The 12,179-nt window shown below is 51.3% G+C and overlaps 1 protein-coding gene across 1 annotated transcript in view; it reads right to left on the bottom strand.

Moving 5' to 3' along the window:
• ST8SIA5 (ST8 alpha-N-acetyl-neuraminide alpha-2,8-sialyltransferase 5) overlaps positions 1-11,402 on the bottom strand; it is a gene marked incomplete at its 5' end in the record, with an annotated part of 43,023 nt that extends 31,621 nt beyond the window's left edge. Inside the window, one exon of the mRNA XM_015414135.1 lies at positions 11,287-11,402. Within this exon, the coding sequence (XP_015269621.1) occupies positions 11,287-11,402 (116 nt within the window). The remainder of the gene's footprint in view (positions 1-11,286) is intronic.
• Positions 11,403-12,179: the final 777 nt, after the last annotated feature.

The raw sequence follows: 12,179 nt of genomic DNA, 5'->3' as shown, positions 1-12,179 counted from the left end.
GGGTTGATATCCCCCCCCCCCCCATTTTTCCCCCTTTGGTTTTAGGCCTGGCAAGCCTCATCTCGTCAGATCTCAGAAGCTACACAGGGCCGACCCTGGCAAGTACTTGGATGGGAGACCTCCAAGGAATACCAGGGCCGGGAGCAATGTTCCCTCTAGGCTGTGGAGTCTGGTGAGCAAAAATTCTACTTTGTGAGCTACTGGCGTTAAAGTTGTGAGCGAGCAATTTCACTACTCTATAAATCAGTTTGCTCTGGAGCCATCCCTTCCTGAGCTGAGACCAAAATGTGTGAGCCGGAGGCTAAAAACTGTGAGCTAGCTCACACTAACTCAGCTTAGAGGGAACACTGGCCGGGAGGCAGAGGCAGGCAATAGCAGGCTACCTCTCTGAAACTTCTTAGCCCCACTAAGCGGTCGCCGGAAGTCAACCATGACGTCTAGGCAAACACACATTCACACACAAATACAAAAAAGGAGCGCATCTCTTTAAAACAATCTTTTAAAATGATTTCAAAAAGCATTTCCAGGAGAAATACTTGTGGGGCTGTTCCTTTAAGAAAGGGGGCGGTGCCTCCAAAAGCCCCACCATAGTTATGGGCCTGCCACCAGTTGCTGCTGATTCCCCACACCTGATTCCCTCCTTACAGCTCAGTGGGGAGGACTGGAGAGGGAATCTCAAATCCCCCACATCGACAAACCTGACTCCAGGCCCCACCACCAGCTAAGCCTGGCCTCCTCTTCTCCTCCTCTGCCACAGCTAGGCAAAAGCGGCGGCTGCCATCCTTTGGTGCTGAGGCCAGGCCCAGGGAGGCTGCTGGCATCCACCGTCAGGCCAGGCTGGAGCGGCTCCATTCTGATCTGGAAATGTATTGGGCGGGGGGTGGGGGATATAAGCCACTCCTATGTATTTTAATGTTGATTTCAGATTTTTCTGCAAACCTGGGGGCGTTCTCCAAGCACTGAAGAAAAAGCTGTTTTTGCACTGGTGTAGCCCCAAACTGCAGATTTAGGCATCCACAGATGAGGGCCACTCGTTGCTATTAGGAGGAGGAGGAGGAGGAGAAGGTATAGATAGGGACTCTGGGGCAAGTGATGCTCTGTATTCTTGGTGCTTGAAGGGGGGGGCAGCAGTGGGAGGGCTCCTAGTGTCCTGGCCCCACTGCTGGACCTCCTGACGGCACCTGGTATTTCTGGCCACTGTGTGACAAGAGTGTTGGACTGGATGGGCCATTGGCCTGATCCAACATTGGCTTCTCTTATGTTCTTATGTAAAGAAGAGGAGAAGGAGGAGGAGAAATTGGATTTATACCCTGCCCTTCACTTTGAGTCTCAGAGCGGTTTACAATCCCCTTTCCTTCCCCCTCCCCACAACAGACACCCTGTGAGGTAGGTGGGCCTGAGAGAGCTCTCTCAAGAACTGCCCTTGAGAGAACAGCTCTGAAAGAACTTGTGACTAACCGAAGGTCACACCAGCAGCTGCACGTGGAGGAGTGGGGGAATCAAATCCGGTTCTCCAGAGTAGAATCCGCCGCTCTTAACCACCACACCAAACTGGCTCTTTAGCTTGGCTGCAGCCGTATTTTCCTTCGCTGGCTTCCTTTGTTTTCCTTTTCATGGATGAATGGCCCTTAACCGTTATGTTGAGCTCACGGGTAGCTGGCTGCGGTGCGACCACATGCTTTCCCTGCCCTGTCAGCACTTGCTGATCCAGCTCCCATTCTGCAATCCCTGCTCTATGCAGAGTCCTGTGAGCAAAAATTCTACTTTGTGAGCTGCCGGCATTAAAGTTGCGAGCCAGCAATTTGGCTACTGCATAAATTAGTTTGCTCTGGAGCCCACCTTCCTGAGCGAAGGCAAAAATCTGTGAGGCGGAGGCTAAAAAAACCCGTGAGCCAGCTCACACTAACTCAGCTTAGAGGGAACACTGGCAGAGATCTCAGCTCAACCGGGTTCTGCGCTGCCCAGATCCGACACTGGTTAACTCCATGCAAAGGGGGTGTTGTACGAACACTGTTTAATTGCCATGTGGCTACGCACGCCACCCTTTCCTTTTTCGGCTTTTCCCCAGCCCACCGCTTCCTTCGCAACTGACTAGCCGAGACAGCTTTTCAATGTGCGGGAAGGCCTCCCTCTTCCAAGACGCTGCAGGCTGGCCTGCCCTTGGAAAAAGCTCCCAGAGCGTCTTCCCCCCCCTGCAAAGTGTGGTTCTGGCATCTCTGAGCTCTGATGCTGCAGCACCAGGCCTTGAACGGAAACGGCTACGGAAATAGCCCAAATGGGTAGCAGGCAGGAAGTCTGCCTTCCCCGTTTGTCTTCACCAGCCTACTGCAGCGACGTGACATTCAGCCAAGCAGTGGCGGTTGGGAATCCGGACCAGCGTTCCCTACCCCAGTAATGGGGTTGAGCCTACGGCAGACATTCCCGACAGCAGACATTCTCGACTTAACAAAAACAGATCTGGACACGAAACTAGTGGGACAGTCTGCCTGGTGTGTGTTTTGGGACATCCCAATCGCAAGATGTGATAGTCCCGCTGTACACCGTATTGGTCGGGCCGCACCTGGAGTCTTGTGTGCAGTTCTGGAGGCCTCGCTTCAAAAAGGATGTGGACAGAATGGAGCAGGTGAAGAATGGAGTGGGTGCAGAGGAGAGCGACGAGGAGGATCGGGGGCCTGGAGACCAAGCCTTGTGAGGAAAGGCTGAGGGACTTGGGAATATACAAAAGAACCTCCTCAGGAAAGCTCCTCCATTAGCATGTCCATAGCCTGGGGAACTCCGACGAGATAATGACTCACCCCTACCCCACCTTCTGGAGTAGATATAAATTACCTGCCTACCATTTTCTTCTCACCTTGACACACAGAGTACTGCCCACTGCTTCCAGAGCTGTACGCAGAGGCGCAAAGCGGCACAAAAGCAAAACCATCGTCTTAGTCACTGCAACACGGCCATTCCGTTCCCTGCATGCTGATGACCGGACCAAAGTCACCCAGCTGAAGGCCTCATGCGCTGGGTGACTGCCATAGCAAGAGGCTTATAGCACGGTATGTCCGGGACTAGGGTTTCACTGCAGCCTGAAGCGAAAACAGACCGGCTTGCAGAGGGTGTCAAAGGTTGTCCTCTCCGACCAAACATCTCTAGGCAACTCCAGCGAAAGGACAAGGCCCGGCAGCTGTTTTGTGCAATTTCCTTTCCACCACCCCCTGCCCCGCTCAAAAAGAATAGCGACATTCAGGGATAGCTCACATGCAACACACCGAAGCTGCCTTATACTGAATCAGACGCTGGGTCCATCAAAGTCACTCTTGTCTACTCAGACTGGCAGTGGCTCTCCTGGGTCTCCGGCAGAGGTCTTTCATATTACCTTCCATCTGGTCCTTTCAGCTGGAGGTGCCGGGGATTGAACCTGGGACCTTCTGCGTGCCGAGCAGAGGCTCTACCACTGAACCATGGCCCTTCCCCAAAGCTCCAGGCATGAAGCTGCCTTCTACTGAATCAGACTATCAGGGTCAGTCTTGTCTACTCAGACTGGCAGCCGCTCTCCAGGGTCTCGGGCGGAGGTCTTTCCCATCACCTCCTGTCTGGTCCTTTTCACTAGAGATGCTGAGGATCAAACCTGGGACCTTCTGCGTGGCAAGCAGATATGCTACCATTAAGCCATGGCTCCTCCCTTGGGAAAAAACCCACCAGCAATTCAGAACTGACTGCACCTTAACCTGTGTATTTTATGCCTCTAGCATCTTGCAAGGTATTGAACACACTGAAGCTGCCTTCTACAGGGTCTCAGGCAGAGGTCTTTCCCATCACCTCCTGCCTGGTCCTTTCAACTGGAGATGCCGTGGGTTGAACTGGGGACTTTCTGCATGCCAAGCAGATATGCTACCACTAAGCCATGGCCCCTCCCTTTTAAAAACAACAACTATAATTCAGAACTTGGGTGCTTCTTTTGTCATGCATCTGGCAAAGACAGGAAAGACAGGAAAGCTCTGTATTCCTGGTACTTGGGGGGGGGGCGCAACAGTGGGAGGCCCAACTGCTGGACCTCTTGTTGGCATCTGGTCTTTTTGGCCACTGTGTGACAGAGTGCTGGACTAGATGAGCCATTGGCCTGATCCAACATTGGCGTCTCTTATGTTCTTATGTACTGCTTAATGGCTCTCTAGTGAGTCTAATCCAGGGAAGGGAAGGTGATTGTGAGCGGCTTTGAGACACAGGAGGCTTCCTGGGTGACCTTGGTTCAGTCCCAGTCCTCTCAGAACTCCCTCTGCCCCACCTGCCTCACAAGGTGCCTGTTGTGGGGAGAGGAAGGGAAGGCGATTGTTAGCCACTCTGAGACATGTGAGGCCTGCTGGGTGACCCTGGTTCAGTCCCAGTCCTCTCAGGGCTCTCTCAGCCCCACCTGCCTCACAAGGTGCCTGTTGTGGGGAGAGGAAGGGAAGGTGATTGTGAGCCCCTTTGAGACACAGGAGGCCTGCTGGGTGACCCTGGGCCAGTCCCCGTCCTCTCAGGACTCTCTCAGCCCCACCTGCCTCACAGGGTGCCTGCTGTGGGGGAGAGGAAGGGATGGTGATTGGAAGCCCCTTTGAGACACAGGAGGCCTGCTGGGTGACCTTGGGCCAGTCCCAGCCCTCTCAGAACTCCCTCAGCCTCGCCTGCCTCACGGACCTTGGGCCAGTCCCAGCCCTCTCAGAAGTCCCTCAGCCTCGCCTGCTTCACAAGGTGCCTGTTGTGGGGAGAGGAAGGGAAAGTCGATTGAAAGCTGCTTTGAGACCCCCCTGATGGTAGAGAAAAGCAGGGTATAAAAACCTTATCTTCTTTAAGGAGGTGGAGGGGATGGCTGGTGAAGTCAGAATGCAGGAAGGAGAAAGGCAGCAGGCGGATCCGAATGACCCTTCTGGGGAGAGACGTGCGCAGCCACGAGGCAGAGCCCGCCTCGCCACATCCTGGCAGCTTCCCAGGAAGAGGCCGTCGCTCTGTGGCAGAGCAGGTGTTTGGCTTGCAAGGCGTCGCAGGTTTGGTATCCAGGCCCTCCAGTTCAAGGGGTCTCAGGTCTCAGGACCTGAGATCTACCCGAACAGCTGCCGGCCAGATTAGATAACACCGGCCAGATCAACAATCCGATGGCCCCAGGTAGCTTGTTACGTTCCCGAGTCGTCTTCGGTCCTGTAATGCGCTGGAGAACTCTCAGCTCTTCCGGGTCGCTGCAGTTTTTGTCGTTGGCATGCTGAGAAAGCAAGATATCTTTTCACAAGATGACTACGGAAGGTTAAAAGGATCGTCTCGCACACTCCCGCCCGTGGGCATCACATCACCGGAGCAGAGGATGCTGGGAAGGGTGAAGAAATGGGGCATCGGGTTGCCCGAGTTGGCAAGTCGACGAGAGCTCTCCCGTGACTGATATTGGAAATTTAGCAGTTGGCTGGCAGGGGCGCGATACGATGGCTAGAACATCCCCTGCGATTGCCTGCCAAGCAGCTGCCACCGCTAATAATATTTATGATTTAAATTGTGTTTTCCTTAAGAGCTGGGAGCGTTTCAGGCCCGTGTTATGCGTGGCCAGATGGGATCCGCGCTACAGATGGCCGGGCTGTGCCTTTTCTGAAGGCCGCCGAATAGATTTGTGGTTCTGAGAATGTCTGAATCAGAAACGTCCGAGCTCTTAGCTCTTTCCTCTAACCAATATAAGAGACCTGCTTGAGGGGGGGGGGGGGCGATCTGGTATTTGTCATTGCGCAGAGCCATTCGAGTTCCACCTATCAATTCTCATTAAGAGAACATAAGAGAAGCCAATGATGGATCGGGCCAATGGCCCATCCAGTCCAGCACTCTGTGACACACAGTGGCCAAAAAGACTAGGTGCCATCAACACTCTGTCACACAGTGGCCAAAAATACCAGGTGCCAACAGGAGTTCCAGCGGTGGGGCAAGGACACTAGAAGCCCCCCCGCTGTTGCCCCCCCCCCCAAGCACCAGGAATACAGAGCATCCCTTGCACCAGACTGAGAGTTCCTATCTATACCTTGTGGCTAATAGCCACCGATGGACCTCTGCTCCATATGCTTATCCAATTCCCTCTTGAAGCCATCCATGCTTGTAGCCGCCGCGACCTACTGTGGCAGTGAATTCCATGTGTTAATCACTCAGTATACTATACATGGCTCTCCCTGCCAAATCTTGGAAAAATAATACACAACTCACCATCTCTGAATGGATAAAGAAACGATGTGAATTTTGCCTTATAGATAAACTTTCTGATGCTATTTTTTCTAAGACTTCAGACTCTACTGATTCCAATTTTACTTCAACTTGGTTGCCCTTCTTGGTATATTTATCTACCAAAGATGATTACAATTCAATCTTAGATACAATAACAATGGTTAATTAAAGTGTTATTTATACCCTTTACAGTGGTTGGTTCTTCTCATGATGTGTTCTTTTTATTCAAACATTTGTATTCTCATTGTTCTTACTACTGCTGTTATTAATGTAATGGTTACATGTATTGTTTTATATGTTACTGTATCTGTTTATTGACATTAAAGTTTATTTTTTAAAAAAAATTAAAAGTTTGTCCTCACAACGACCTGGCAAGGTAGGCTAGACTGAAAGAGAGTGGTCTGACCCTCCCCTCTGGTTTTAAAAACTAGAAGAAAAAATTAATCAAACAGGGTTTTCGACTGATTACTTTCTCCAAATGGACGAAACCTCGATTTTTCAATCTATTCGACAAAGATTATTCGACCTTGAATTACATAATTTTCGTCCTTCACATTCGCATATATACTCACAATATTATTCTGGACTGCCTGCTGCACACATCTTCACGTATGAAAATGTTACCCCTTCGGCCACACTTATTTACTAATAATCTTAAAAATGTTCAATAACTTCTTAACGATGTTAATACTGATACTACAATTATGGTTGCAGAATTCTTAGCTGAATCAGCCACAGTTAGATACAGTCTTTTTACATAATACACATATTTTATTGTCTAAATTTACTTACTGGAATTTAATGTATCTTCTTAAATGTATTTATTATATACTACTATGCCATTAAAGTGAAGCTGCGGTGGCTCAAGTGGTTAAGACGCTGAACTGCAGGCTGTGGATGGTCAGTAGTTCAGCAGTTCAAGACCCGGGTGCCGCAAGACGGGGTGAGCTCCTGTCTCTAGTTCCAGCTCCTGCCAACCTAGCAGTTCGAAAGCAAGAAATTGCAAGTAGATAAATAGGTACCACTTCGGTGGGAAGGTAACAGCGTTCCGTGCGCCTTGGTGTTTAGTCATGCCGGCCACATGACCACGGAAACGTCTTCGGACGGCGCTGGCTCTTTGGCTTTGAAACGGAGATGAGCACCGCAACCCTAGAGTCGGATTCGACTGGCTTTCAAGCACGGGAACCTTTACCTTTACCTTATGCCATTAAAGGTGTCTGAATCTGAGTGGTTTGACCCAGGGTTACCCAGTGAACAACGTGGCTTAGAGCAAACTACGCACTCAGGTTTTAATGAATTGGGTCCAGGAACCCCAGAGCCAACTCAGGTTCCCCCATGTCCCAGCCACACCATAGCCATGAGGAATGGCTTCCCAAAAATAAAAGAAAACCCCAAAGGGCTCAGAACACTGCCAAGAGGAATGGAAGGGTTCCTACCTCACCCGCCCGCACTGTTTTCCTATGCTGAAACAGTACTTTGGAGCAGGCCCGTAGCCAGGATTTTGTAGCTTGTGGGGCAATTTTCCCCTCAGTGGGGCTGAAGTTCTCAGTGCAGGTTGAAAAGCCATTTAGCCAATGGAGAACTGTTACCGGGGTAGATCTCTAAATTGCAAGCAGCCAGCCACTTTAGATGACAGTTCTCAGCTGCAGCAAGTTAATCACTTCCATCAACCCAAGCCTGACAACAAGCCGACAGGCAGGGGTGATGACTTCTATAGTCAAGAAAGCTAACACTTAGGCAGGAAAACTCTTTGAAAGGAGACCAGTTTCTTGACGTGGAGTTGGAAGGGATCCTAGAGGACACCTACTCCAACCCCCTTGCTCAGTGCGGGAATCAGTCAACTACAGCACCCCGCTCTGCTTAAAGTGGAGCATGCCTTTTGAAAGATGTTTTAAAATAATTGGAAAAAGCATTTCCAGGAGACATTCTTGTGGGGCTATCCGTTTAAGAAAGTGGGCGGAGCCCCCAAAAGCCCACCGTGGATACGGGCCTGCTTTGGAGAGTCACTTCCCATTTGGAGTAGCTAAAACAAGGAAATAACTTCCTCGAAGGGCTGTTTCGACACAGAAAAAGAGCTTGGGAGGGAAGGTAGGAGGCCTTCCCCTCCCCCAGCAGTGTTCCAAGCCTGTTCGGGCTATCCTTTGTGTTTTAAAAGCTGCGGTGAACCACACTTTATCTGAATTTCCTGGACTCGATTTGTTACAAAGTTGAACATGTAGTTTGGCCCTGAGAAAGGATTACAGCTATTGTCTCCCAAATCTTAGTCCAGCCTTCTAGCCTGGGGGTCTACAATGTGGCATCTATGGGTGCCATGAAAAGGAGGAGGAGGAGGAAGAGGAGGAGCAGATTGGATTTATACCCCGCCCTTCAGTACCCGAAGGAGTCTCAGAGCTGTTTACAATCTCCTTTCCCTTCAGCTCCCACAACAGGCAACCTCTGAGGTAGGTGGGGCTGAGAGAGCTCTCTCGAGAACTACTCTGAAAGAAATTGTGACTGACCCAAGGTCACACCAGCAGCTGCATGTGGAAAAGTGGAGAATCAAACCCGGTTCTCCCAGATTAGAGTCCACGCGCCTAACCACCACACCAAACTGGCGCCATAGTGCCCGCCAACACCTTTCCTTTCCTGGTGCTCATCAAGTGCTTTGAGTTAAATCGGAGGAGGAGGGGCTTTTGCCCGGCAAGGCTTCTGATTGGACACTGGAGACCACCAAGGAAGCCCAGGGCTGTTATGCAGAGGCAGGCAACTGGCAAACCATCTCCAAGCCTCTCTTGCCCTGAAACCCCCACGGGGTCGCCATAAGTCAGCTGTGACTTAACAGCAAAGAAACCAACCAACCATGAGCTGAAAACAAATGACCTTCCAGGACCCCTCCAGCTCCTCTGCTCGGATCTTCTGCGGCAAACGCAAACTATCTTTGGTGCTCTGAAGCCAACCAACCAATGACCGGGGCTCAGTTTGGAAACGCCTGCTCCGGGGCAGCCTCGCTTCCCTCCCGCTCGCATCAGTGACAATTCCTGTCGCTGTGCAGCTGTCGGAAGGTTCTGTGCCGCACAGAGCAGCCTTTTTGTTTGCTCTGCCAGCGTGAAGCGCTCGAATCCTGGCACGATCGGAAGACGAGCAGAACTGGAGGGGAGGCCAGGGATGAGAAGCCAGCATCCCTTGCAAAGGAATTCTGTTTCCCCCCCCCGCCTTGCAAGACAGATGATTTTCTAGAATGACAAAGATCAAGGGATTCAAAGACGAAAGGCGAATCGGCGAGGACAAAAGAAGACTAGGAAGAGTGTGTCGAGCGTGAACTCCCTGAGCAGCAAAAACAAGGGTCTCCAACAGGGTGCCCGTGGGCACCGTCCCTCCTGCCAACACCTTTTCTGGGGCCCAACAAGAGTTTTTAGGACGTAGGTGGGGGCAGGAAGTGTTTTCGCCTAGCAGGGCTTCTGATTCACTGATGGAGATTTGATTGGGCTGTACATATATTTTTTTAAAATGTCGCTTGGGCAGCAGGATCTACAGTGTGTGACTGAAGTTAAGCTGCAGCAGCCATTTCGCGGATGGCACCGTCTCCTGCGGCAGCCATTTCGTCGCAGCCATTTCGTTCCTGCCCCCCACCAAGCTGTGTCAGAATTCCCGCAGGCTCAAAATGGTTGGGGATCCCTGAGCTAAAACAATCAGGGAACGGCTCCGGCACTGGGCCCTGGGAGAGACCCCATGTCAGGATGCAAGCCCGCTGTGCAACCGGGACGACAGACCACACCGAACAGAGTTTGAGTCCGGTGGCACCTTTAAGGCCAAGAAGTTTAATTCTGGGTATAAACGTTCGTGTGCGTGCACACGTCAATGTATCTGATGAAGTGTGCATGGAATTTCATCTAACCTCAGTCTGGAGACTGAGCCCTACGAGGAAAGGCTAAGGGCCTTGGGAATGTTTAGTTTGGAGAAGAGGAGATTGAGGGGGGGACATGATGGCTCTCTTTCAATATTTGAAAGGCTGTCCTTTGGAGGAGGGCAAGGAGCTGTTCCAGTTGGCGGCAGAGGAGAGGACCCGAAGCCAAAGGAGTCTCAGAGCAGTTTACAAACTCCTTTCCCTTCCCCTCCCCACAACAGGCACCCTGTGAGGTAAAAGAGGAGATTGGATTTATACCCCGCCCTTCACTACCCAAAGGAGTCTCAGAGCGGCTTACAAACTCCTTTCCCTTCCCCTCCCCACAACAGACACCCTGTGATGTAGAAGAAGAAGAAGAAGAAGAAGAGATTGGATTTATACCCTGCCCTTCACTACCCAAAGGAGTCTCAGAGCGGCTTACAAACTCCTTTCCCTTCCCCTCCCCACAACAGACACCCTGTGAGGTAGAAGAAGAAGAAGAGATTGGATTTATACCCTGCCCTTCACTACCCAAAGGTGTCTCAGAGCGGCTTACAAACTCCTTTCCCTTCCCCTCCCCACAACAGACACCCTGTGAGGTAGAAGAAGAAGAAGAAGAGATTGGATTTATACCCCACCCTTCACTACCCAAAGGAGTCTCAAAGCAGCTTACAAACTCCTTTCCCTTCCCCTCCCCACAACAGACACCCTGTGAGGTAGGTGGGGCTGAGAGAGCTCTTGACAGAAACGGCTCTTTTTCAAGAACAGTTCTGACAAGACTACGGCTCGCCCAAGGTCATCCAGCAGCTGCAAGTGGAGGACTGGGGAATCAAACCCGGTTCTCCCAGATTAGAGTCCGCGCACTTAACCATCGCACCAAACTGGCTCTAAATAAATAAATAAATAAATTGCAAACTCACTAACCGGTCTTAGGCAGCCTTGCCTACACACGCACAGCATCTGGTTACACAGGGTTAAGAATACTGGTCTGCTCCACACGGTGGTTGTTAATTAGACAAACAATAGGTTGGATCCTGGGGGTGGGCATGCTGTTGGGGACCCCCAAACTAGAGAATGAATGTAGGCCCCCGGGCATGACAAGTACCTGCTCTGCCACAGAGCCCTGGCCCCCTTCCCAGATCATGCCCAGCCTAGTGACCAGGGCCTCCCCTCCGCTGCCAACCCCTGGGGGGGGGGAGTCTTGGTACCTGGTGCCTGGGTCAGTGTCGCTCTTCAGAGCTCTGCCATCCGTGAAATTGAGGCTGCCGGTCCAGTTGGCCATTTCCTCTCCACTCTGCCAGCTAAACTGCAGGCCACTGGCAAGAAAACGAGGCAGTTGGTATTGTCACATCACTACAAGCAGCTTCGGCGTCTGTCACACGGCGGGAAGAACACATTTTCGCAAAAGGTGGCAGGAACGGAAACCTCAAGGTCTATCAGCCTTATTGCTAAAGGTTAAGGTTGTGGTGGCTTTTCCCCAATTGGAACATTATTTTTCAAGAGGAGAAAAGAAGAAGAGACTGGATTTATACCCCTCCCTTCACTACCCAAGGGAGTCTCAGAGTGGCTTACAAACTCCTTTCCCTTCCCCTCCCCACAACAGGCACCCTGTGAGGTAAAAGAGGAGATTGGATTTATACCCCACCCTTCACTACCCAAAGGAGTCTCAAAGCAGCTTACAAACTCCTTTCCCTTCCCCTCCCCACAACAGACACCCTGTGAGGTAAAAGAAGAAGAAGAAGAGACTGGATTTATACCCCTCCCGTCACTACCCAAGGGAGTCTCAGAGCGGCTTACAAACTCCTTTCCCTTCCCCTCCCCACAACAGACACCCTGTGAGGTAAAAGAAGAAGAAGAGATTGGATTTATACCCCGCCCTTCACTACCCAAGGGAGAGCGGCTTACAAACGCCTTCCCCTTCCCCTCCCCACAACAGACACCCTGTGAGGTAGGTGGGGCTGAGAGAGCTCTGACAGAAACTTCTCTTTTTCAAGAACAGCTCTGACCGAATTATGGCTTGCCCAAGGTCATCCAGCAGGTGCAAGTGGAAGAGTGGGAACTCAAACCTGGTTCTCCCAGATTAGAGTCTGCGCACTTAACC

This window comes from Gekko japonicus, unplaced genomic scaffold, assembly GCF_001447785.1.
Source record: "Gekko japonicus isolate JY-2015 unplaced genomic scaffold, Gekko_japonicus_V1.1 scaffold4480, whole genome shotgun sequence".
Taxonomy (NCBI): domain Eukaryota; kingdom Metazoa; phylum Chordata; class Lepidosauria; order Squamata; family Gekkonidae; genus Gekko; species Gekko japonicus.
This window is presented reverse-complemented; position numbering and strand designations above follow the sequence as displayed.